The following is a 27,398-nucleotide window of genomic DNA, read 5'->3' as shown; positions in this document are numbered from 1 at the left end:
GAGACACTATACACAACATTGTCATGCTAGTCCTTCACATGTTCCTCAGAGACACTATACACAACATTGTCATGCTAGTCCTTCACATGTTCCTCAGAGACACTATACACAACATTGTCATGCTAGTCCTTCACATGTTCCTCAGAGACACTATACACAACATTGTCATGCTAGTCCTTCACATGCTCCTCAGAGACACTATACACAACATTGTCATGCTAGTCCTTCACATGTTCCTCAGAGACACTATACACAACATTGTCATTCTAGTCCTTCACATGTTCCTCAGAGACACTATACACAACATTGTCATTCTAGTCCTTCACATGTTCCTCAGAGACACTATACACAACATTGTCATTCTAGTCCTTCACATGTTCCTCAGAGACACTATACACAACATTGTCATGCTAGTCCTTCACATGCTCCTCAGAGACACTATACACAACATTGTCATGCTAGTCCTTCACATGTTCCTCAGAGACACTATACACAACATTGTCATTCTAGTCCTTCACATGCTCCTCAGAGACACTATACACAACATTGTCATTCTAGTCCTTCACATGTTCCTCAGAGACACTATACACAACATTGTCATTCTAGTCCTTCACATGTTCCTCAGAGACACTATACACAACATTGTCATTCTAGTCCTTCACATGTTCCTCAGAGACACTATACACAACATTGTCATGCTAGTCCTTCACATGCTCCTCAGAGACACTATACACAACATTGTCATGCTAGTCCTTCACATGCTCCTCAGAGACACTATACACAACATTGTCATGCTAGTCCTTCACATGTTCCTCAGAGACACTATACACAACATTGTCATTCTAGTCCTTCACATGCTCCTCAGAGACACTATACACAACATTGTCATTCTAGTCCTTCACATGTTCCTCAGAGACACTATACACAGCATTGTCATTCTAGTCCTTCACATGTTCCTCAGAGACACTATACACAGCATTGTCATTCTAGTCCTTCACATGTTCCTCAGAGACACTATACACAACATTGTCATGCTAGTCCTTCACATGTTCCTCAGAGACACTATACACAACATTGTCATGCTAGTCCTTCACATGTTCCTCAGAGACACTATACACAACATTGTCATGCTAGTCCTTCACATGTTCCTCAGAGACACTATACACAACATTGTCATTCTAGTCCTTCACATGTTCCTCAGAGACACTATACACAACATTGTCATTCTAGTCCTTCACATGTTCCTCAGAGACACTATACACAACATTGTCATGCTAGTCCTTCACATGCTCCTCAGAGACACTATACACAACATTGTCATTCTAGTCCTTCACATGTTCCTCAGAGACACTATACACAACATTGTCATGCTAGTCCTTCACATTCTCCTCAGAGACACTATACACAACATTGTCATTCTAGTCCTTCACATGTTCCTCAGAGACACTATACACAACATTGTCATTCTAGTCCTTCACGTGTTCCTCAGAGACACTATACACAACATTGTCATGCTAGTCCTTCACATGCTCCTCAGAGACACTATACACAACATTGTCATTCTAGTCCTTCACATGTTCCTCAGAGACACTATACACAACATTGTCATTCTAATCCTTCATATGTTCCTCAGAGACACTATACACAACATTGTCATGCTAGTCCTTCACATGTTCCTCAGAGACACTATACACAACATTGTCATTCTAGTCCTTCACATGTTCCTCAGAGACACTATACACAACATTGTCATTCTAGTCCTTCACATGTTCCTCAGAGGCACTATACACAACATTGTCATTCTAGTCCTTCACATGTTCCTCAGAGACACTATACACAACATTGTCATGCTAGTCCTTCACATGTTCCTCAGAGACACTATACACAACATTGTCATTCTAATCCTTCACATGTTCCTCAGAGACACTATACACAACATTGTCATGCTAGTCCTTCACATGTTCCTCAGAGACACTATACACAACATTGTCATGCTAGTCCTTCACATGTTCCTCAGAGACACTATACACAACATTGTCATGCTAGTTCTTTACATGTTCCTCAGAGACACTATACACAACATTGTCATTCTAGTCCTTCACATGTTCCTCAGAGACACTATACACAACATTGTCATTCTAGTCCTTCACATGTTCCTCAGAGACACTATACACAACATTGTCATTCTAGTCCTTCACATGTTCCTCAGAGACACTATAGACAACATTGTCATTCTAGTCCTTCACATGTTCCTCAGAGACACTATACACAACATTGTCATGCTAGTCCTTCACATGCTCCTCAGAGACACTATACACAACATTGTCATGCTAGTCCTTCACATGTTCCTCAGAGAGGGGTCCATCCCAAACCGAGGGCTCCATCCCAAACTGAGGGCTCCATCCCAAACCGAGGGCTCCATCCCAAACTGAGGGCTCCATCCCACACAGAGAGCTCCATCCCAAACCGAGGACTCCATCCCAAACCGAAGGCTCCATCCCAAACCGAGAGCTCCGTCCCACACAGAGAGCTCCATCCCAAACCGAGGGCTCCATCCCAAACAGAGAGCTCCATCCCAAACCGAGGGCTCCATCCCAAACCGAGGGCTCCATCCCAAACCGAGAGCTCCGTCCCATACAGAGAGCTCTGTCCCATACAGAGAGCTCCGTCCCAAACAGAGAGCTCCATCCCAAACCGAGAGCTCCGTCCCAAACCGAGGGCTCCATCCCAAACCGAGGGCTCCATCCCAAACCGAGGGCTCCGTCCCAAACCGAGGGCTCCGTCCCAAACCAAGGGCTCCATCCCAAACCGAGGGCTCCGTCCCAAACCGAGGGCTCCGTCCCAAACCAAGGGCTCCATCCCAAACCGAGGGCTCCGTCCCAAACCGAGGGCTCCGTCCCAAACCAAGGGCTCCATCCCAAACCGAGGGCTCCGTCCCAAACCGAGGGCTCCGTCCCAAACCGAGAGCTCCATCCCGTACAGAGGGGTCCATCCCGTACAGAGGTTTCCATGATTGTCCTTTATGTCCAGTAAGTGTCCATCTTGGCCATTGCTTCTCGCTGCTGCCTCGGACGTCCCACAAGCCGCAGCCTCGGACGTCCCACAAGCTGCAGTCTCGGACGTCCCACAAGCTGCAGTCTCGGACGTCCCACAAGCTGCAGTCTCGGACGTCCCACAAGCTGCTGCCTCGGACGTCCCACAAGCTGCAGCCTCGGACGTCCCACAAGCTGCAGCCTCGGACGTCCCACAAGCTGCAGCCTCGGACGTCCCACAAGCTGCAACCTCGGACGTCCCAAAAGCCGCAGCCTCGGACGTCCCACAAGCTGCAGTCTCGGACGTCCCACAAGCTGCAGTCTCGGACGTCCCACAAGCTGCAGCCTCGGACGTCCCACAAGCTGCAGTCTCGGACGTCCCACAAGCTGCAGCCTCGGACGTCCCACAAGCTGCAGCCTCGGACGTCCTGAATCCAGATTTCCTCCACTTACTTTGCTGATCTCCTTGCGATCTTCTAAGACGCAGACAAGACACATTTTCTGCTCCTTAAAGTCAGCAATTTCCTGGAAACAGAAGGAACTCGAACAGAAAAACCTCCGTGGAGTAAAATCCGGAGCTGGCCATATGGAGCCGGCGAATCATCTGTCATAATAGCATTCTGCCGCCAGGCATTGTGAGCTTCTTAAAGGGCAACACCAACCAGAAGGAAGACTGGAGGCAGAGCACCAGCACCATCTGCCCTGCCAGAGTCTCACTTCTGCACTCCCCAGTTCTTCTGTTAATCTGCATTATAGAGCTTCCATCTCCTCCATTGGGCTCAGTAATGGCTGCAGTTGGTGGGCAGATCTGGTACTTTGGATGGGCTGCCATTGTAGTCCCCAGTAGCCGGCAGCGATTAAAGCCGGCCCGTCAAAGCTGAAATATCCATTTTGGGAGGACTTGCCTTTTCTTTTGAGTTCTTACACATGGGCGGCCAGGAGGTGGTAAAAGCAGGAGGCCAAGCTGCGGTTTTACTGCCCCCCTGGCTGCCCACCCAGACTGTACCAATACGATGGGACTGGGCACATGCTGCAGCATTTTTAACTGGGACTGCAGACTGACAGGCCGGCCCCACCATCCCCTGTGGGTGGAGGGTTAGAACTTTTTTTTTTCTCTTTCAATCATTGAACTGGATGGACTTTTGTCTTCTTTCAGCCAGACTAACTATGTAACCTGTCAGACTGTCCCACTGAGTACAGAGGGGGCGCACCGCAACCGCCAAAGGCTCAGCTGGCAGCTGCGGATCGGTGCTGCGATGGAACCCCGGGACCGACTTACATAACTCGGTGATCTCTGAGCCTGTTTCTCCCATAGATGATGCCTGAGCAAAGATGGCTCAGTCCTACTAGAGAGAAAAGCCGAGGGAGGCATTGTCAGGGGGACTGTGATCTCTGCATGCATGTAAATAACACGCTAAATAAAACACGCTAGTGCCACTCTACATAGACATCAGACTGTTCTCTTGTCCTCTTCAGGTATATAAACAGAAAGTGAAGCACCTCCTGTATGAGCATCAGAACAACATCTCCGAGCTGAAGGCGGAGGGCAGCGTCTCCATGAAACTGGCCCAGCAGGATCATCACACTCAGGAGAGCCTCCTGCGCAAAGATACACGCGGACTGAGGGTGGAGATCAAAGAGCAGGAGCTGGCCAATGAGATGGTGCTGAAGAATCTCAAAATGGTAAGAGGAAAGGGGCGGGGCTAAACTCAATTCTCAACTCATTTGTGCCCCTTTTTCCCCACAGAAAATCCCCCTTCACAGACCTCAAAGTATTCCGGAGCTTTTGTTTCACATTTCTAATATTAAAGGACAAGTTCACCTTTCGTAACATGTTACATACATGTTCAGGGTGTTACATGCATATTCTGGGTGTTACATGCACGTTCCGGGTGTTACATGCATGTTCCAGGTGTTACATGCATATTCTGGGTGTTACAGGCACGTTCAGGGTGTTACATGCACAATCAGGGTGTTACATGCATATTCTGGGTGTTACATGCATATTCCGGGTGTTACATGCACAATCAGGGTGTTACATACATGTTCAGGGTGTTACATGCATATTCTGGGTGTTACATGCATATTCCGGGTGTTACATGCACGTTCAGGGTGTTACATGCATATTCCGGGTGTTACATGCACAATCAGGGTGTTACATACATGTTCTGGGTGTTACATGCACGTTCAGGGTGTTACATGCACGTTCAGGGTGTTACATGCATATTCCGGGTGTTACATGCACGTTCAGGGTGTTACATGCATATTCCGGGTGTTACATGCACAATCAGGGTGTTACATACATGTTCTGGGTGTTACATGCACGTTCAGGGTGTTACATGCACGTTCAGGGTGTTACATGCACGTTCAGGGTGTTACATGCATATTCCGGGTGTTACATGCACATTCAGGGTGTTACATGCATATTCCGGGTGTTACATGCACAATCAGGGTGTTACATACATGTTCTGGGTGTTACATGCACGTTCAGGGTGTTACATACATGTTCTGGATGTTACATACATGTTCTGGGTGTTACATGCACGTTCAGGGTGTTACATGCACGTTCAGGGTGTTACATGCATATTCAGAGTGGTACAACTTGCATATTCCGGGTGTTACAGGCATATTCCGGGTGTTACAGGCATATTCCGGGTGTTACATACATGTTCAGGGTATTACAGGCACATTCCGGGTGTTACATGCATATTCAGGGTGTTACATGCACGTTCAGGGTATTACAGGCACATTCCGGGTGTTACATGCATATTCAGGGTGTTACATGCACGTTTAGGGTGTTACATGCATATTCAGGGTGTTACATGCACGTTTAGGGTGTTACATGCATATTCAGGGTGTTACATGCACGTTTAGGGTGTTACATGCATATTCAGGGTGTTACATGCACGTTCAGGGTATTACAGGCACATTCCGGGTGTTACATGCATATTCCGGGTGTTACATGTAATATGTTATGAACAGACTGGCACCTGCTCCTCTCCGGTCCCCGATTGTCACAGCTATCATGGGATCTTCTCCTCCCCGCTAGCTGTCACAATTGTAAAAAACGTGGCTCCGCCCACCCAGCCGCGTCATTCATTCACGGCGTTCTGTCGACTTTTAGTTCTCAATGAACTCTCCACAGAGCCGTTGGTACTTCATTGAATCTTCCTGTCAGTATATCTGTGTGCCGTGCATCCTGTGCACCCCGTACACCCCATACACCCCGTACACCCCATACACCCTGTACACCCCGTACACCCCATACACCCCGTACACCCCATACACCCCATACGGACAAGCAGGTATACTGACAGGTCTGCAGGAGATCTGCATGGCACCAGGGATCTGCTGATTGCTGCTGCAATGCTTTAGGTCAGGGGTGTCAAACTGGCGGCCCTCCAGCTGTTGTGAAACTACAAGTCCCATCATTCCTCTGCCTTTGGGAGTCATGCTTGTAACTGTCAATCTTGCAATGCCTCATGGGACTTGTAGAGGAACCAGAAACAAAAAATAATAAATGCACATTTTTTTTCACTTGCAAAAATATCTAAAAATTGCCCAAAACTTGTATACAGCCAGCGGGTGGGACAAGCCGGCCTTTTAGTTACACAAAGCCGCAGGTTTTCATTGTGGACCATTGCGACCCTCTAGCCGCCGGCGTCCTGACAACCAATGACATCATCAGTTGATAAGGAGGATGTCAGCTGCCTGCACAGCATCCTAGTTTACCCCTCCCCCGCCCCTCTCCATCAGTGTTGGGGTCACATTAGCTCAGTGATGGAGAAAAACTGAGGGAGAAGAGAAACATGGGAATACTAGTCAGTACCAGTGTGCCAAAGTGTATTTGCTTTGGAAGAATAGATCCCCTCCAGTGTTGGGGGTCCTCCATGTGGGGGTGTCGCTGCGTTATATACAACTATTAGAATCGGTTTTCACATTTTAGAACAGGGGGGGGTGCCCTTTTAAAATTATGGACAGTCTAGAGGCACCCTGTTTTAGTTTGGGGGGGGCCTTAAGACTGTCCATAATTTTACAGGGTGCCTTGGCTGAAAAAAGAAACGCTGGTCTAAAAAGACGTTGTCCAGGGGATCGGGCTGCTGTGCTGACGTGCGAGGAGGATTTCTATAGTCCAGACCTCTAATGTGCGGAGATTACTAATAATAATAATAAATATTGTTTCATTGTATAGCACTAAGCGCAGCATTTTTATACATTTACATTTCTTTTTTTTTTTTTTTTAAATTCTATTTTTATTGAAAACAATGGAACAGCAGAAGACGTATCATGTATCCATATAAACAAAACACAGAAGAAAGCTAACAAAAGCGATACAAGCATGCGCAAATTCCAAACTAGTACCAGGGAAAATACAATCCCAAGGCAGTGTGGAGGGCAATTCGGTGCACACTAATGTCAAATCCCTGCTGTAATATAAACAAAAAAAAAGGGATAGGAAAGAGCAATAAGTCAGAAAGCCGAGAAGAGAGAGAAAGGGAGAGAGAGAAAGGAAGAGAGAGAAAGGAAGAGAGAGAAAGGAAGAGAGAGAGAAAGGAAGAGAGAGAGAAAGGAAGAGAGAGAGAAAGGAAGAGAGAGAGAAAGGGAGAGAGAGAAAGGAAGAGAGAGAAAGGAAGAGAGAGAAAGGAAGAGAGAGAAAGGAAAAGAGAGAGAAAGGGAGAGAGAGAAAGGGAGAGAGGGAAAGGAAGAGAGGGAAAGGAAGAGAGAGAAAGGAAAAGAGAGAGAAAGGGAGAGAGAGAAAGGGAGAGAGAGAAAGGGAGAGAGAAAGGAAGAGAGAGAAAGGAAGAGAGAGAAAGGAAGAGAGAGAAAGGAAGAGAGAGAAAGGAAAAGAGAGAGAAAGGGAGAGAGAGAAAGGGAGAGAGAAAGGAAGAGAGAGAAAGGAGAGAGAGAGAAAGGAAGAGAGAGAAAGGAAGAGAGAGAAAGGAAAAGAGAGAAAGGGAGAGAGGGAAAGGAAGAGAGGGAAAGGAAGAGAGGGAAAGGAAGAGAGAGAAAGGAAAAGAGAGAGAAAGGGAGAGAGAGAAAGGGAGAGAGAGAAAGGGAGAGAGAAAGGAAGAGCGAGAAAGGAAGAGCGAGAAAGGAAGAGAGAGAAAGGAAAAGAGAGAGAAAGGGAGAGAGAGAAAGGGAGAGAGAGAAAGGGAGAGAGGGAAAGGAAGAGAGGGAAAGGAAGAGAGGGAAAGGAAGAGAGGGAAAGGAAGAGAGAGAAAGGGAGAGAGAGAGAAAGGAAGAGAGAGAAAGGGAGAGAGAGAGAAAGGAAGAGAGAGAGAAAGGGAGAGAGAGAAAGGAAGAGAGAGAAAGGAAGAGAGGGAGAGGAAGAGAGAGAAAGGAAGAGAGAGATTTACATTTCTAAGGCCGTCTCATTCTATTTGGCAGAAACAAGACGAGGAAATGACGCGGCAAAGGAACGACTTTGAGAGACAAGTGAAAGGTCAGTATTGTGATGGCGGCGGCGATTCCAGGCTGCAGAATATGGCGGGCTGCGTCTGACGCACTTGGCTGTAATGCCGCCATCTCTAAACTCTGTTCACAGAAATTGAAAACAAATATGAGAAGAAGATGCGCATTGTGCGAGATGAGCTGGATCTGCGCAGGAAGACGGAGATTCACGAAGTGGAGGAGAGGAAGAACGGACAGATCAACACTCTGATGAAGAACCACGAAAAGGCCTTCAGTGACATCAAAAACTACTATAATGACATCACACTTAACAATCTGGCTCTCATCAACTCACTCAAGGTAGAATGAACAGGAAGTATGGACTCCGTTATATATCAAAGCCGCTGACTGCATCTAAAACAAACACATAAATGGGTTCAATGATGAAGTACTCAAAACGAAGGTCATGAAAGGTGGAGCAGAATTTCCCGTACATCACACACTGTGAGCAGGGGCGGACTGACAACTCATGGGGCCCCCGGGCAATAGGGGATCATGGGGCCCCTGTGTCCTTGCCCAAACTCAAAAAAGCCTATGGAAAAGGTACCAGGGGCATCTCATGGGGCCCCCTACTGACCCCGGGCCCTCGGGCACTGCCCGAGTTTCCAAATGGTCAGTCCGCCCCTGACTGTGAGATTGCTGCCGCCTACATTGTTTAGTTTGCTGACATTTTGCAAATACATTCCTAAGCTGCAAAATTGACAGTTATGAACTGCAGAACATGGGGGTGCCGGGACGTGGCCCCTGCCGCTCACGCTGCAAATGTGTGCAAACTAAACCCGTTTTTACATGAACTGTTATTGAGGACAATTCGGTTGTTGCCGGCTGGTTGGTGTGTTTGCAGAGCTGGGAATGTTCCTCTGTTGTTTGATATGTATTTCCCTTCCATGTGCTGCAAAGGCGGGTTATAGATTGGGGGAGTGGCCATTTGTTTGTACTGTTCATATACTGGTGGGGGGGGGGGGGGGGTGCGCTGGACACCTTGGCTGCCATTGTGCTATATGCTGGGGGTCCAGTGCGCTCCTCTACCTTTAAAGAGGGGCGGGCTCCCTCCAGGCTTACCTGCCCCCAATCTATCCATATATATATATGTGCGTCTACTATGGGGGCTCCCTCCAGGCTTACCTGCCCCCAATCTATCCATTAATGTGCGTCTACTATGGGGGCTCCCTCCAGGCTTACCTGCCCCCAATCTATCCATTAATGTGCGTCTACTATGGGGGCTCCCTCCAGGCTTACCTGCCCCCAATCTATCCATATATATGTGTGCGTCTACTATGGGGGCTCCCTCCAGGCTTACCTGCCCCCAATCTATCCATTAATGTGCGTCTACTATGGGGGCTCCCTCCAGGCTTACCTGCCCCCAATCTATCCATATATATATATGTGCGTCTACTATGGGGGCTCCCTCCAGGCTTACCTGCCCCCAATCTATCCATTAATGTGCGTCTACTATGGGGGCTCCCTCCAGGCTTACCTGCCCCCAATCTATCCATATATATATATGTGCGTCTACTATGGGGGCTCCCTCCAGGCTTACCTGCCCCCAATCTATCCATATATATATGTGCATCTACTATGGGGGCTCCCTCCAGGCTTACCTGCCCCCAATCTATCCATATATATATAGTTGTGTCTACTATGGGGGCTCCCTCCAGGCTTACCTGCCCCCAATCTATCCATTAATGTGCGTCTACTATGGGGGCTCCCTGCAGGCTTACCTGCCCCCAATCTATCCATTAATGTGCGTCTACTATGGGGGCTCCCTCCAGGCTTACCTGCCCCCAATCTATCCATTAATTTGCGTCTACTATGGGGGCTCCCTCCAGGCTTACCTGCCCCCAATCTATCCATATATATATGTGTGTCTACTATGGGGGCTCCCTCCAGGCTTACCTGCCCCCAATCTATCCATTAATGTGCGTCTACTATGGGGGCTCCCTCCAGGCTTACCTGCCCCCAATCTATCCATATATATATATGTGCGTCTACTATGGGGGCTCCCTCCAGGCTTACCTGCCCCCAATCTATCCACATATATATATGTGCGTCTACTATGGGGGCTCCCTCCAGGCTTACCTGCCCCCAATCTATCCATATATATATGTGCGTCTACTATGGGGGCTCCCTCCAGGCTTACCTGCCCCCAATCTATCCATTAATGTGCGTCTACTATAGGGGGCTCCCTCCAGGCTTACCTGCCCCCAATCTATCCATATATATATAGTTGTGTCTACTATGGGGGCTCCCTCCAGGCTTACCTGCCCCCAATCTATCCATTAATGTGCGTCTACTATAGGGGGCTCCCTCCAGGCTTACCTGCCCCCAATCTATCCATTAATGTGCGTCTACTATGGGGGCTCCCTCCAGGCTTACCTGCCCCCAATCTATCCATATATATATGTGCGTCTACTATGGGGGCTCCCTCCAGGCTTACCTGCCCCCAATCTATCCACATATATATGTGCGTCTACTATGGGGGCTCCCTCCAGGCTTACCTGCCCCCAATCTATCCATATATATATATGTGCGTCTACTATAGGGGGTCTCACAGTTTATAGCATAGGAACTGCAGAATATCGGGGTGCTGTGAAGAGGCTCTGCAGCTTACGCATGTATTTGCCAACGTGTGCAAACGAAGCCCCTGTTGTCAATGTGAACTGTTAGGACAATTCGGGGGGTTGCAGGTTGGCTGGTTTACTTGGGAATTTTTCTCTTTTATAGCTTCTATAGAGCTACAGGGAGACCAGAAATGTTTCGTCCTTTTCAGAGGTCTCAGGATCTCGTATTATCAGAAGGGGGTCAGTGAGAGCAGCCACCATGTTTATCCAGTACACGGCCACTGTGAGTAGATGGAGCAATCCCATTGTGATGGTCGCTGGCTTACAGCTACACTGAAGGAAATGTGTATTTGCCCCCCCTGATGCTGAATGTTCGCCCCTCACACAGAAATGATCGGTCTAACAATGGAATGTTCCCCCCTCACACAGAAATGATCGGTCTAACAATGGAATGTCCCCCCCCCTCACACAGAAATGATCGGTCTAACAATGGAATGTTCGCCCCTCACACAGAAATGATCGGTCTAACAATGGAATGTTCGCCCCTCACACAGAAATGATCGGTCTAACAATGGAATGTTCGCCCCTCACACAGAAACGATCGGTCTAACAATGGAATGTTCGCCCCTCACACAGAAATGATCGGTCTAACAATGGAATGTTCACCCCTCACACAGAAATGATCGGTCTAACAATGGAATGTTCACCCCTCACACAGAAATGATCGGTCTAACAATGGAATGTTCGCCCCTCACACAGAAATGATCGGTCTAACAATGGAATGTTCGCCCCTCACACAGAAATGATCGGTCTAACAATGGAATGTTCGGTGTAACACTGAGAGACAGAATACAACAACAAATTAAGCAGAAATGCGTCTAACAAATGATGACGGATCTGCATGTTCATGAGGGAAAGAAGGATTTGATCCCCTTCACAAAACATGACTTAGTACTTGGTGGCCAATCCCTTGTTGGCCATCACCGAGGTCAGACGTTTCCTGGAGTTGGCCCCCAGGTTCGCACACATCTAAGGAGGGATTTTGGCCCACTCCTCTTGGTGGAGAGTTTGGCATCTGATGGTTTGATGGCTCCTGTGGACAGGTGTCTTTTATACAGGTAACACAATGAGATTAGCAGCACTCCCTTTAAGAGACTGCTTCTAATCTCAGCTTGTTACCTGTATGAGAGACACCTGGGAGCCAGAAATCCTGCTGAATGATAGGGAATCAAATCCTTCTTCCCCTCATGAACATGCAGATCCGTCATCATTTGTTAGACGCATTTCTGCTGAATTTGTTGTTGTATTCTGTCTCTCAGTGTTACAGCGAACATTCCATTGTTAGACCGATCATTTCTGTGTGAGGGGTGAACATTCCATTGTTAGACAGATCGTTTCTGTGTGAGGGGCGAACATTCCATTGTTAGACCGATCATTTCTGTGTGAGGGGCGAACATTCCATTGTTAGACCGATCATTTCTGTGTGAGGGGCGAACATTCCATTGTTAGACCGATCGTTTCTGTGTGAGGGGCAAACATTCCATTGTTAGACCGATCATTTCTGTGTGAGGGGCGAACATTCCATTGTTAGACCGATCATTTCTGTGTGAGGGGCGAACATTCCATTGTTAGACCGATCGTTTCTGTGTGAGGGGCGAACATTCCATTGTTAGATCGATCATTTCTGTGTGAGGGGCGAACATTCCATTGTTAGATCGATCATTTCTGTGTGAGGGGCGAACATTCCATTGTTAGACCGATCATTTCTGTGTGAGGGGCGAACATTCCATTGTTAGATCGATCATTTCTGTGTGAGGGGCGAACATTCAGCATCAGAGGGGGCAAATACACATTTCCTTCAATGTATCTCCAATGAAGATGGTGGGGGGGGGGTTATGTCATCCCTTATTTTTATGATCTAATATTATATCTTTTCTAAAGTCTATTGCCTCTCGGGGGATCAGGAAGGAATGTTTCCCCTGCAGGAGGAGATTGGATCGTACTTTGCTGGGTTTCTGCCTTCCTCTGGATCCACTGTGGGTGGAGGATTAGAACTTTTTATTTTTGTAATGGTTGAACTGGATGGACTTTTGTCTTTTTTTCAGCCAGACTAACTATGTAATGATGTAAGTCACATAGATACATAGTTACTGTGGTTGAAAAAAAGACAAAAGTCCATCCAGTTCAACCATTACAAAAATAAAAAGTTCTAATCCTCCACCCACAGTGGATCCAGAGGAAGGCAGAAACCCAGCAAAGCACGATCCAATCTCCTCCTGCAGGGAAACATTCCTTCCTGATCCCCCGAGAGGCGATCGGATATTCCCGGGATCAATAATCAGATATTCCCGGGATCAATAATCGGATATTCCCGGGATCAATAATCGGATATTCCCGGGATCAATAATCGGATATTCCCGGGATCAATAATCGGATATTCCCGGGATCAATAATCGGATATTCCCGGGATCAATAATCGGATATTCCCGGGATCAATATTCGGATATTCCCGGGATCAATAATCGGATATTCCCGGGATCTATAATCAGATATTCCCGGGATCAATAATCGGATATTCCCGGGATCAATAATCGGATATTCCCGGGATCAATAATCGGATATTCCCGGGATCAATGTGCGGATATTCCGTGGATCAATAATCGGATATTCCCGGGATCAATAATCGGATATTCCCGGGATCAATAATCGGATATTCCCGGGATCAATAATCGGATATTCCCGGGATCAATAATCGGATATTCCCGGGATCAATAATCGGATATTCCCGGGATCTATAATCGGATATTCCCGGGATCAATAATCGGATATTCCCGGGATCAATAATTGGATATTCCCGGGATCAATAATCGGATATTCCCGGGATCAATATTCGGATATTCCCGGGATCAATAATCGGATATTCCGGGGATCAATAATCGGATATTCCCGGGATCAATAATTGGATATTCCCGGGATCAATAATCGGATATTCCCGGGATCAATATTCGGATATTCCCGGGATCAATATTCGGATATTCCCGGGATCAATAATCGGATATTCCCGGGATCAATAATCGGATATTCCCGGGATCACCTTTCCCTATAAATGTTATATCCAGTTATATTCTGTGTATCCAATAAGAATCCAGGACTTTCCTCCAGCAATCCACTGATTGGCCACACCCAACTCTGGAGGGAGTCTATTCCACATTCTCAGCTCTTACTGTGAAGAATCCTTTCCATGTTTGGAGATGACATTTCTTTTCCTCCAGACGTAAAGAGCGCCCCCTTGTCCTCTGGGATGACCTCAGGGGGAAGGACTACACCGCTGTAATCTGGTCACATGATCTGGTCCCAGCACTGGCTTTAGTGCAGAGGAGGGGAAGTGACAACAGCTGCAGAGCCTGGCTGATGGTGTCACCTGTAGGATGATTATGGGGCAGCAGTTGTCAGCTGTCCCTCCCTGGAGCTGGCTCTGGAAGCCTGTAGTCATGTGACCGAAGCAGCTGCAGGTAAGTGTAGATCTAGTATAGCGTCTTTCTTTCAGCGTTTTCCTTTTTATGGGGTACAATAGTCTTGGGGGTGGGAGTAGATTTAGGGTAGGACTGAAATGGCCCTTCAATTATTTGGTTTTATCTGTTTGATGCCTGTGGATCCTACATTCGGTGAGCCTGCACTTCCACTGAATTCTTCACCCCTCCCCCAACCACCCATGTTACACATATGAAGAGAGGGAGCGGTGTTTTGTAGTCCTAACCTCGGGTGACAACGCTATTCCTCCATAGATGAAATACAGCGAGTGTTGTCACCCTAACACAGGAAGTGTGTTACTAATAGAATCCCCAGGTGAAAAGTAAACGAATGCGGCCACCACGTTCCAGGACTGGAAGGCTGATATTTATAATAACGGGTTTCCTTTATTTCCTCGTCTGGTAAGAAGGATCCTGGAGGTGACAGCGAGGGGAACGTCCATTGAACTCCATCATACAAAGCCTGTCGTCTTCTCCCCTCACAGGAGCAGATGGAGGACATGAGGAGGAAGGAGGACCGTCTGGAGAAGGAAATGGCTGACCTCCAGTTACAGAACCGCAGACTGACTGAACCGCTACAGAAGGCTCGCGAAGAGGTGGCCGAACTCCAGAGACAACTGGCCAACTATGAGAAGGACAAGACAGCCCTGGCTGTGAGTGCAGCTTCACGTGTCCTGGTGTCACGTGTGTTTATATCCGTCTATGGAGCCTGATAGGAGGTTAGGGGAACGCCAGGCATTCCGGGCCTACAAGTTCTGAGCCACTAGCCACCAACAAACACACACAGACACGTGTACACGCATACATACAGACACGTGTACACACACATACAGACACACACATACAGACACGTGTACACACACATACAGACACATGTACACACACATACAGACACATGTATACACACACACATACAGACACATGTATACACACACACATACAGACACATGTACACACACACATACAGACACATGTACACACACACACACACAGACACATGTACACACACACACACACATACAGACACATGTACACACACACCCACACACATACAGACACATGTACACACACACATGTACACACACACACACATACAGACGCATGTATACACACACACATACAGACGCATGTACACACACACAGGCATGTACAAACATGCATACACACAGATACATGTACATACACAGAAATACACACGCACAGACACATGCACATACAGACACATGTACATACATACATACATACGCAGATACATGTACACACAGACACATATACGTACATACACACACAGACACATGTACACATACATACACGCAGACACATGTACAGATACACACATGTACATACACACAGACACATGTACAATTGTACATGCATACATAGACACACACAAACACACATGTACACGTACACACCCCACCCCCATAAAAAGTTGCAGTACTTCGTTGTTCACTCACAGAGCCAGGTACTGCACTCTAGGGGGAGGCAGAGAGCACAGCCCACACTCCTTACTTTGCTTTCACTGCACTCAGCTATTGAGCAGTCTGACGGCTCCCAGGGCCAATGACAGATCCGGCCTGAGCTCCGAGCCTGCTCAGCAAGACGGCCCTGGGGGACACACTCCCCCCCCCACCATAATTTCCACTCGCCATTGGCGAGCAGGCGAGTGGAAATTTCGAGCCGTGCGCTAGATACACACATACAGTGTATGAAAGGATTTGTACTTCTCACCATCCTGTCCTGAGATTTACACTGCTCTGTTCTTCACCCTACCAGTAATCCTAACACTTGGAGTTGAAGTAATTGTGTGCCTACCAACCAAACACCAGATTGTGCCAGGTATGGAGAGCGTACACCAGGGGACACTGAACTGTCACGCAGCAGCTGTCAGTCTCCTCCTCCTCCTCCACCTCCTCCTCCCCCTCCCCCTCCTCCTCCTCCCCCTCCTCCTCCTCCCCCTCCTCCCCCTCCTCCTCCTCCACCTCCTCCTCCACCTCCTCCCCCTCCCCCTCCTCCACCTCCACCTCCTCCCCCTCCTCCCCCTCCTCCTCCTCCACCTCCACCTCCTCCACCTCCACCTCCTCCACCTCCTCCTCCCTAACATTCCTGATGGCCAATGAGGCAAACGGTCATAATGGTGGGCTGGTAGGAAGGCAGAGGACAGGGTGGGCAACATTCATCCGTACCAAGTAGTGTCAGGCCAGGCAACTGGGCAGAGTGAGGGGATGGAAAGATGCTGCATCTCAGTACAGGAACCTCAAGGACCCCGCATTCACTGTATCCCCTCTCCCCGGACCCCGCATTCCCTATATCCGCTCTCCCCGGACCCCGCATTCCCTATATCCGCTCTCCCCGGACCCCGCATTCGCTATATCCGCTCTCCCCGGACCCCGCATTCACTATATCCGCTCTCCCCGGACCCCGCATTCAGTATATCCGCTCTCCCCAGACCCCGCATTCACTATATCCGCTCTCCCCAGACCCCGCATTCAGTATATCCGCTCTCCCCAGACCCCGCATTCAGTATATCCGCTCTCCCCGGACCCCGCATTCACTGTATCCCCTCTCCCCGGACCCCGCATTCCCTATATCCGCTCTCCCCGGACCCCGCATTCGCTATATCCGCTCTCCCCGGACCCCGCATTCACTATATCCGCTCTCCCCGGACCCCGCATTCCCTATATCCGCTCTCCCCGGACCCCGCATTCCCTATATCCGCTCTCCCCGGACCCCGCATTCCCTATATCCGCTCTCCCCGGACCCCGCATTCACTATATCCCCTCTCCCCAGACCCCGCATTCACTACATCCCCTCTCCCTGGACCCCGCATTCACTACATCCCCTCTCCCTGGACCCCGCATTCACTGTATCCTCTCTCCCCGGACCCCGCATTCACTATATCCGCTCTCCCCGGACCCCACATTCACTATATCCGCTCTCCCCGGACCCCGCATTCACTATATCCGCTCTCCCCGGACCCCGCATTCACTATATCCGCTCTCCCCGGACCCCGCATTCACTGTATCCGCTCTCCCCGGACCCCGCATTCACTATATCCGCTCTCCCCGGACCCCGCATTCACTATATCCGCTCTCCCCGGACCCCGCATTCACTGTATCCTCTCTCCCCGGACCCCGCATTCACTATATCCGCTCTCCCCGGACCCCGCATTCACTATATCCGCTCTCCCCGGACCCCGCATTCCCTATATCCGCTCTCCCCGGACCCCGCATTCACTATATCCGCTCTCCCCGGACCCCGCATTCACTATATCCGCTCTCCCCGGACCCCGCATTCACTATATCCGCTCTCCCCGGACCCCGCATTCACTATATCCGCTCTCCCCGGACCCCGCATTCACTATATCCGCTCTCCCCGGACCCCGCATTCACTATATCCGCTCTCCCCGGACCCCGCATTCCCTATATCCGCTCTCCCCGGACCCCGCATTCCCTATATCCGCTCTCCCCGGACCCCGCATTCGCTATATCCGCTCTCCCCGGACCCCGCATTCACTATATCCGCTCTCCCCGGACCCCGCATTCAGTATATCCGCTCTCCCCAGACCCCGCATTCACTATATCCGCTCTCCCCAGACCCCGCATTCAGTATATCCGCTCTCCCCAGACCCCGCATTCAGTATATCCGCTCTCCCCGGACCCCGCATTCACTGTATCCCCTCTCCCCGGACCCCGCATTCCCTATATCCGCTCTCCCCGGACCCCGCATTCCCTATATCCGCTCTCCCCGGACCCCGCATTCGCTATATCCGCTCTCCCCGGACCCCGCATTCACTATATCCGCTCTCCCCGGACCCCGCATTCAGTATATCCGCTCTCCCCAGACCCCGCATTCACTATATCCGCTCTCCCCAGACCCCGCATTCAGTATATCCGCTCTCCCCAGACCCCGCATTCAGTATATCCGCTCTCCCCGGACCCCGCATTCACTGTATCCCCTCTCCCCGGACCCCGCATTCCCTATATCCGCTCTCCCCGGACCCCGCATTCGCTATATCCGCTCTCCCCGGACCCCGCATTCACTATATCCGCTCTCCCCGGACCCCGCATTCCCTATATCCGCTCTCCCCGGACCCCGCATTCCCTATATCCGCTCTCCCCGGACCCCGCATTCCCTATATCCGCTCTCCCCGGACCCCGCATTCACTATATCCCCTCTCCCCAGACCCCGCATTCACTACATCCCCTCTCCCTGGACCCCGCATTCACTACATCCCCTCTCCCTGGACCCCGCATTCACTGTATCCTCTCTCCCCGGACCCCGCATTCACTATATCCGCTCTCCCCGGACCCCACATTCACTATATCCGCTCTCCCCGGACCCCGCATTCACTATATCCGCTCTCCCCGGACCCCGCATTCACTATATCCGCTCTCCCCGGACCCCGCATTCACTGTATCCGCTCTCCCCGGACCCCGCATTCACTATATCCGCTCTCCCCGGACCCCGCATTCACTATATCCGCTCTCCCCGGACCCCGCATTCACTGTATCCTCTCTCCCCGGACCCCGCATTCACTATATCCGCTCTCCCCGGACCCCGCATTCACTATATCCGCTCTCCCCGGACCCCGCATTCCCTATATCCGCTCTCCCCGGACCCCGCATTCACTATATCCGCTCTCCCCGGACCCCGCATTCACTATATCCGCTCTCCCCGGACCCCGCATTCACTATATCCGCTCTCCCCGGACCCCGCATTCACTATATCCGCTCTCCCCGGACCCCGCATTCACTATATCCGCTCTCCCCGGACCCCGCATTCACTATATCCGCTCTCCCCGGACCCCGCATTCCCTATATCCGCTCTCCCCGGACCCCGCATTCCCTATATCCGCTCTCCCCGGACCCCGCATTCGCTATATCCGCTCTCCCCGGACCCCGCATTCACTATATCCGCTCTCCCCGGACCCCGCATTCAGTATATCCGCTCTCCCCAGACCCCGCATTCAGTATATCCGCTCTCCCCAGACCCCGCATTCAGTATATCCGCTCTCCCCAGACCCCGCATTCAGTATATCCGCTCTCCCCGGACCCCGCATTCACTGTATCCCCTCTCCCCGGACCCCGCATTCCCTATATCCGCTCTCCCCGGACCCCGCATTCGCTATATCCGCTCTCCCCGGACCCCGCATTCACTATATCCGCTCTCCCCGGACCCCGCATTCCCTATATCCGCTCTCCCCGGACCCCGCATTCCCTATATCCGCTCTCCCCGGACCCCGCATTCCCTATATCCGCTCTCCCCGGACCCCGCATTCACTATATCCCCTCTCCCCGGACCCCGCATTCACTACATCCCCTCTCCCTGGACCCCGCATTCACTACATCCCCTCTCCCTGGACCCCGCATTCACTATATCCGCTCTCCCCGGACCCCACATTCACTATATCCGCTCTCCCCGGACCCCGCATTCACTATATCCGCTCTCCCCGGACCCCGCATTCACTATATCCGCTCTCCCCGGACCCCGCATTCACTGTATCCGCTCTCCCCGGACCCCGCATTCACTATATCCGCTCTCCCCGGACCCCGCATTCACTATATCCGCTCTCCCCGGACCCCGCATTCACTGTATCCTCTCTCCCCGGACCCCGCATTCACTATATCCGCTCTCCCCGGACCCCGCATTCACTATATCCGCTCTCCCCGGACCCCGCATTCCCTATATCCGCTCTCCCCGGACCCCGCATTCACTATATCCGCTCTCCCCGGACCCCGCATTCACTATATCCGCTCTCCCCGGACCCCGCATTCACTATATCCGCTCTCCCCGGACCCCGCATTCACTATATCCGCTCTCCCCGGACCCCGCATTCACTATATCCGCTCTCCCCGGACCCCGCATTCACTATATCCGGTCTCCCCGGACCCCGCATTCACTATATCCGCTCTCCCCGGACCCCGCATTCACTATATCCGGTCTCCCCGGACCCCGCATTCACTATATCCGCTCTCCCCGGACCCCGCATTCACTATATCCGCTCTCCCCGGACCCCGCATTCACTATATCCGCTCTCCCCGGACCCCGCATTCACTATATCCGGTCTCCCCGGACCCCGCATTCACTATATCCGCTCTCCCCGGACCCCGCATTCCCTATATCCGCTCTCCCCAGACCCCGCATTCACTATATCCGCTCTCCCCGGACCCCGCATTCACTGTATCCGCTCTCCCCGGACCCCGCATTCACTGTATCCGCTCTCTCCGGACCCCGCATTCACTGTATCCGCTCTCCCCGGACCCCGCATTCACTGTATCCGCTCTCCCCGGACCCGGGATTCACTATATCCGCTCTCCCCGGACCCCGCATTCACTGTATCCGCTCTCCCCGGACCCCGCATTCACTATATCCCCTCTCCCCGGACCCCACATTCACTATATCCGCTCTCCCCGGACCCCGCATTCACTATATCCGCTCTCCCCGGACCCCGCATTCACTATATCCGCTCTTCCCGGAACCCGCATTCACTATATCCGCTCTCCCCGGACCCCGCATTCACTGTATCCGCTCTCCCCGGACCCCGCATTCCCTGTAACCGCTCTCCCCGGACCCCGCATTCACTATATCCCCTCTCCCCGGACCCCGCATTCACTATATCCGCTCTCCCCGGACCCCTCATTCACTATATCCGCTCTCCCCGGACCCCTCATTCACTATATCCGCTCTCCCCGGACCCCGCATTCACTGTATCCGCTCTCCCCGGACCCCTCATTCACTATATCCGCTCTCCCCGGACCCCTCATTCACTATATCCGCTCTCCCCGGACCCCGCATTCACTGTATCCGCTCTCCCCGGACCCCTCATTCACTGTATCCGCTCTCCCCGGACCCCGCATTCTCTATATCCGCTCTCCCCGGACCCCGCATTCCCTGTAACCGCTGTCCCCGGACCCCGCATTCACTATATCCTCTCTCCCCGGACCCCGCATTCACTATATCCGCTCTCCCCGGACCCCGCATTCCCTGTAACCGCTGTCCCCGGACCCCGCATTCCCTATATCCTCTCTCCCCGGACCCCGCATTCACTATATCCGCTCTCCCCGGACCCCGCATTCACTGTATCCGCTCTCCCCGGACCCCGCACTCACTGTATCCGCTCTCCCCGGACCCCGCACTCACTGTATCCGCTCTCCCCGGACCCCGCATTCACTGTATCCGCTCTCCCCGGACCCCGCATTCACTATATCCCCTCTCCCCGGACCCCGCATTCACTATATCCGCTCTCCCCGGACCCCGCATTCACTATATTCGCTCTCCCCGGACCCCGCATTCACTATACCCGCTCTCCCCGGACCCCGCATTCACTATACCCGCTCTCCCCGGACCCCACATTCACTATACCCGCTCTCCCCGGACCCCGCATTCACTGTATCCGCTCTCCCCGGACCCCGCATTCACTATATCCTCTCTCCCCGGACCCCGCATTCACTATATCCTCTCTCCCCGGACCCCGCATTCACTATATCCGCTCTCCCCGGACCCCGCATTCCCTGTAACCGCTGTCCCCGGACCCCGCATTCCCTATATCCTCTCTCCCCGGACCCCGCATTCACTATATCCTCTCTCCCCGGACCCCGCATTCACTGTATCCGCTCTCCCCGGACCCCGCATTCACTGTATCCGCTCTCCCCGGACCCCGCATTCACTATATCTGCTCTCCCCGGACCCCGCATTCACTATATCCTCTCTCCCCGGACCCCGCATTCACAATATCCGCTCTCCCCAGACCCCGCATTCACTGTATCCGCTCTCCCCGGACCCCGCATTCACTGTATCCCCTCTCCCCGGACCCCGCATTCACTGTATCCCCTCTCCCCGGACCCCGCACTCACTGTATCCGCTCTCCCCGGACCCCGCATTCACTGTATCCGCTCTCCCCGGACCCCGCATTCACTGTATCCCCTCTCCCCGGACCCCGCATTCACTGTATCCCCTCTCCCCGGACCCCGCATTCACTGTATCCGCTCTCCCCGGACCCCGCATTCACTATATCCGCTCTCCCCGGACCCCGCATTCACTATATCCGCTCTCCCCGGACCCCGCATTCACTGTATCCGCTCTCCCCGGACCCCTCATTCACTATATCCTCTCTCCCCGGACCCCTCATTCACTATATCCTCTCTCCCCGGACCCCTCATTCACTATATCCGCTCTCCCCGGACCCCGCATTCACTGTATCCGCTCTCCCCGGACCTCTCATTCCCTATATCCGCTCTCCCCGGACCCCGCATTCACTATATCCGCTCTCCCCGGACCCCGCATTCGCTATATCCGCTCTCCCCGGACCCCGCAGTCACTGTATCCGCTCTCCCCGGACCCCGCATTCACTGTATCCGCTCTCCCCGGACCCCGCATTCACTATATCCCCTCTCCCCGGACCCCGCATTCACTATATCCGCTCTCCCCGGACCCCGCATTCCCTGTAACCGCTCTCCCCGGACCCCGCAGTCACTGTATCCGCTCTCCCCGGACCCCGCATTCACTGTATCCGCTCTCCCCGGACCCCGCATTCACTATATCCGCTCTCCCCGGACCCCGCATTCACTATATCCTCTCTCCCCGGACCCCGCATTCACTATATCCGCTCTCCCCGGACCCCGCATTCCCTGTAACCGCTGTCCCCGGACCCCGCATTCCCTATATCCTCTCTCCCCGGACCCCGCATTCACTGTATCCGCTCTCCCCGGACCCGGCATTCACTGTATCTGCTCTCCCCGGACCCCGCATTCACTATATCCGCTCTCCCCGGACCCCGCATTCACTATATCCTCTCTCCCCGGACCCCGCACTCACTGTATCCGCTCTCCCCGGACCCCGCATTCACTGTATCCGCTCTCCCCGGACCCCGCATTCACTGTATCCCCTCTCCCCGGACCCCGCATTCACTGTATCCCCTCTCCCCGGACCCCGCATTCACTGTATCCCCTCTCCCCGGACCCCGCATTCACTATATCCGCTCTCCCCGGACCCCGCATTCACTATATCTGCTCTCCCCGGACCCCGCATTCCCTATATCCGCTCTCCCCGGACCCCGCATTCACTATATCCCCTCTCCCCGGACCCCGCATTCACTATATCCGCTCTCCCCGGACCCCGCATTCACTGTATCCGCTCTCCCCGGACCCCGCATTCACTATATCCGCTCTCCCCGGACCCCGCATTCACTATATCCGCTCTCCCCGGACCCCGCATTCACTATATCCGCTCTCCCCGGACCCCGCATTCATTGTATCCCCTCTCCCCGGACCCCGCATTCACTATATCCGCTCTCCCCGGACCCCGCATTCACTGTATCCGCTCTCCCCGGACCCCGCATTCACTATATCCGCTCTCCCCGGACCCCGCATTCACTGTATCCCCTCTCCCCGGACCCCGCATTCACTTTAACCATCTGCCTGCTGGAAAAAAAAAAATGTGGAAGACAAGACTTCAGATGCAGGAGAGAGTGACTCGAGTGCTCTGACCCATTTACTTGTATATATATCTTCATTTTAGCAACTCCGTCTGTTCCTAACCCCAGAAACCACTAAACAGCTCACCCACTCCCTCATCATATCACGACTCGACTACTGCAACTCCCTCCTCACTGGCCTGCCTCACCGCTGGCTATCCCCGCTTCAGTCCATCCTGAATACGGCAGCCAGACTCATTCACCTTTCCAACCGCTCCATCTCCGCCACCCCCCTCTGCCAATCCCTCCACTGGCCTCCATTCAGTGTCCTCCACCCCCCTCTGCCAATCCCTCCACTCAGTGTCCTCCACCCCTCTCTGCCAATCCCTCCACTCAGTGTCCTCCACCCCTCTCTGCCAATCCCTCCACTCAGTGTCCTCCACCCCCCTCTGCCAATCCCTCCACTGGTCTCCACTCAGTGTCCTCCACCCCCCTCTGCCAATCACTCCACTCAGTGTCCTCCACCCCCCTCTGCCAATCCCTCCACTGGTCTCCACTCAGTGTCCTCCACCCCCCTCTGCCAATCCCTCCACTGGTCTCCACTCAGTGTCCTCCACCCCTCTCTGCCAATCCCTCCACTCAGTGTCCTCCACCCCTCTCTGCCAATCCCTCCACTCAGTGTCCTCCACCCCCCTCTGCCAATCCCTCCACTGGTCTCCACTCAGTGTCCTCCACCCCTCTCTGCCAATCCCGTCTCGTCTCCAGGACTTCTCCAGGGCTTCCCTCATCCTCTGGAACTCACTACCCCAACCCATCAGACTATCACCTACTCTCCTCTCCTTTAGGCGCACCCTGAAAACCCACCTCTTCAGGGAAGCCTACCCCACCCCCTGCTAATTGTCGATCTCCTCCACTCCTCCTACCACTCCATCCCCCACAGCTATCTCCTCCTGTACCACCATCCCCTCCCTCCTAGATTGTAAGCTCCAAGGATCAGGGCCCTCGATCCCCTCATGTATCACATTGTATTGGTATTGTTCTGTCACATGTTCTGTCCCCCTCTGTAATGTACAGCGCTGAGCGAACTATGGGGGCTTTATAAATACTGTATAATAATAATAATAATAATAATAATAATAACTGAACTCTATAAACAGATTTGTTCAACACAACAGCATGAACCTAAAATCATGCGAAAATGAGTCAAGAGCACCACCTAATGGCTGGATTTTAAATTACATCAAATTCCTATTCAACATTTCAAATGAAATAAATAAAACCTATATATATATCTGTATATACAACCGCTATACACCCCCTTTCAGCTCATCAAGGCTTCCTTCTGCTTCCAATGCCAAGGACCAGTTTCTTGCCATGTTACATGTTACATGTTCCTCCCGTTTTTATGATGGCACATGTGTCACACTCCCAGAGTTGCAGCCAATGTCCAATCTGCTGATCGCTGGGGCAATGCTTTACTGGCTTCTGCAACCAAGAATAATAAATGCACATTTTATTTACTTGCAAAAAAAAATAAAATGTTCATTTATTATTTTTTGTCAAAAGGTGAACTTTCCCTTTAATGACACAGCTGCTGAGTCCCACCCCTCGTCTGCGGTGACCTTTCCCTTTAATGACACGGCTGCTGAGTCCCGCCCCTCGTCTGCGGTGAACTTTCCCTTTAATGACACGGCTGCTGAGTCCCGCCCCTCGTCTGCGGTGACCTTTCCCTTTAATGACACGGCTGCTGAGTCCCGCCCCTCGTCTGCGGTGAACTTTCCCTTTAATGACACGGCTGCTGAGTCCCGCCCCTCGTCTGCGGTGACCTTTCCCTTTAATGACACGGCTGCTGAGTCCCGCCCCTCGTCTGCGGTGAACTTTCCCTTTAATGACACGGCTGCTGAGTCCCGCCCCTCGTCTGCGGTGACCTTTCCCTTTAATGACACGGCTGCTGAGTCCCGCCCCTCGTCTGCGGTGACCTTTCCCTTTAATGACACGGCTGCTGAGTCCCGCCCCTCGTCTGCAGTAACCTTTCCCTTTAATGACACGGCTGCTGAATCCCGCCCCTCGTCTGCGGTGATCTTTCCCTTTAATGACACGGCTACTGAGTCCCGCCCCCTCATCTGCGGTGACCTTTCCCTTTAATGACACGGCTGCTGAGTCCCGCCCCTCGTCTGCGGTGACCTTTCCCTTTAATGACACGGCTGCTGAGTCCCGCCCCTCGTCTGTGGTGATCTTTCCCTTTAATGACACGGCTGCTGAGTCCCGCCCCTCGTCTGCGGTGACCTTTCCCTTTAATGACACGGCTGCTGAGTCCCGCCCCTCGTCTGCGGTGACCTTTCCCTTTAATGACACGGCTGCTGAGTCCCGCCCCTCGTCTGCGGTGACCTTTCCCTTTAATGACACGGCTACTGAGTCCCGCCCCCTCGTCTGCGGTGACCTTTCCCTTTAATGACACGGCTGCTGAGTCCCGCCCCTCGTCTGCGGTGACCTTTCCCTTTAATGACACGGCTGCTGAGTCCCGCCCCCTCATCTGCCAGGAAATACGCGTCAGAACCCAGACCGCGGCTTTCGCAGTGCAAAGAAAAATGATGGCATTTCCATTAAACGTGTAAAATAATCCCGATGTGTCCGATAAAAGAAACGTTCTCCGTGATTGTTATCCAACTCTAGATATTGTCAGATGATGTGATACACGCTAAGGGCACCAAATGTGATTGGACAGCCGGGAGTCAACGCTTCTTCCTCTCCGGATATCAAGGGATTCCCAGACGTGACGCAAGGATCATACATGACATTTATACATGAGAAGGATATCAGACTCTGGAATGAACCCGACACCTTCTACATGGCGGGACTTTAGTCCACATTTATCACACACACCAGACTCTGTATCATGGCAGGATTTATGGATGTGACACACGCACACGCGTGACTCTGACAGCCATGAGACTTCTCATGACACCTCCAACTCCTGTCACTGACCTCACGGCACAAAGCCCGGCACCGGGGAGGAAACGGCTTGTAAACAAATGATTCTAATAATTGTATTCTTCTTCTCTGCAGAGTACAAAAGCGCGTCTGAAATCCACAGAGAAGGAGCTGAATGACCTGAAATGGGAACACGAGGTGTTGGAGCAAAGATTCCAGAAGGTGACGAATGACGTGCAGAGTCACAGCGAAGGATGATGTATTAGGGTTCAGGCATTAGGAGGCCATACTAAGTGTGACTCCATGGTGAAGGATGATGTATTAGGGTTCAGGCATTAGGAGGCCATACTAAGTGTGACTCCATGGTGAAGGATGATGTATTAGGGTTCAGGCATTAAGAGGCCATACTAAGTGTGACTCCATGGTGAAGGATGATGTATTAGGGTTCAGGCTTTAGGAGGCCATACTAAGTGTGACT

The 27,398-nt window shown here is 52.0% G+C and overlaps 1 protein-coding gene across 2 annotated transcripts in view; it reads left to right on the top strand.

Annotated features, from left to right (window-relative positions):
- Window positions 1-27,398, top strand: part of DRC4 (dynein regulatory complex subunit 4) — a 48,870-nt gene that overhangs the window by 10,236 nt on the left and 11,236 nt on the right. For both annotated transcript variants that reach the window (XM_089666026.1, XM_089666025.1), the window contains exons 4-8: window positions 4,509-4,715; window positions 8,421-8,475; window positions 8,578-8,783; window positions 15,060-15,227; window positions 27,056-27,142. In XM_089666026.1, coding sequence (XP_089522152.1) covers window positions 4,509-4,715; window positions 8,421-8,475; window positions 8,578-8,783; window positions 15,060-15,227; window positions 27,056-27,142 — 723 coding nt within the window. The remainder of the gene's footprint in view (window positions 1-4,508; window positions 4,716-8,420; window positions 8,476-8,577; window positions 8,784-15,059; window positions 15,228-27,055; window positions 27,143-27,398) is intronic.

The sequence above is a fragment of the Staurois parvus genome, unplaced genomic scaffold (genome assembly GCF_062004578.1).
Source record: "Staurois parvus isolate SC_StPar_1 unplaced genomic scaffold, SC_StPar_1.0 ptg002475l, whole genome shotgun sequence".
Lineage (NCBI taxonomy): Eukaryota > Metazoa > Chordata > Amphibia > Anura > Ranidae > Staurois > Staurois parvus.
The sequence above is the reverse complement of the archived record's forward strand: the minus strand, read 5'-3'. Positions and strand labels throughout refer to the sequence as shown.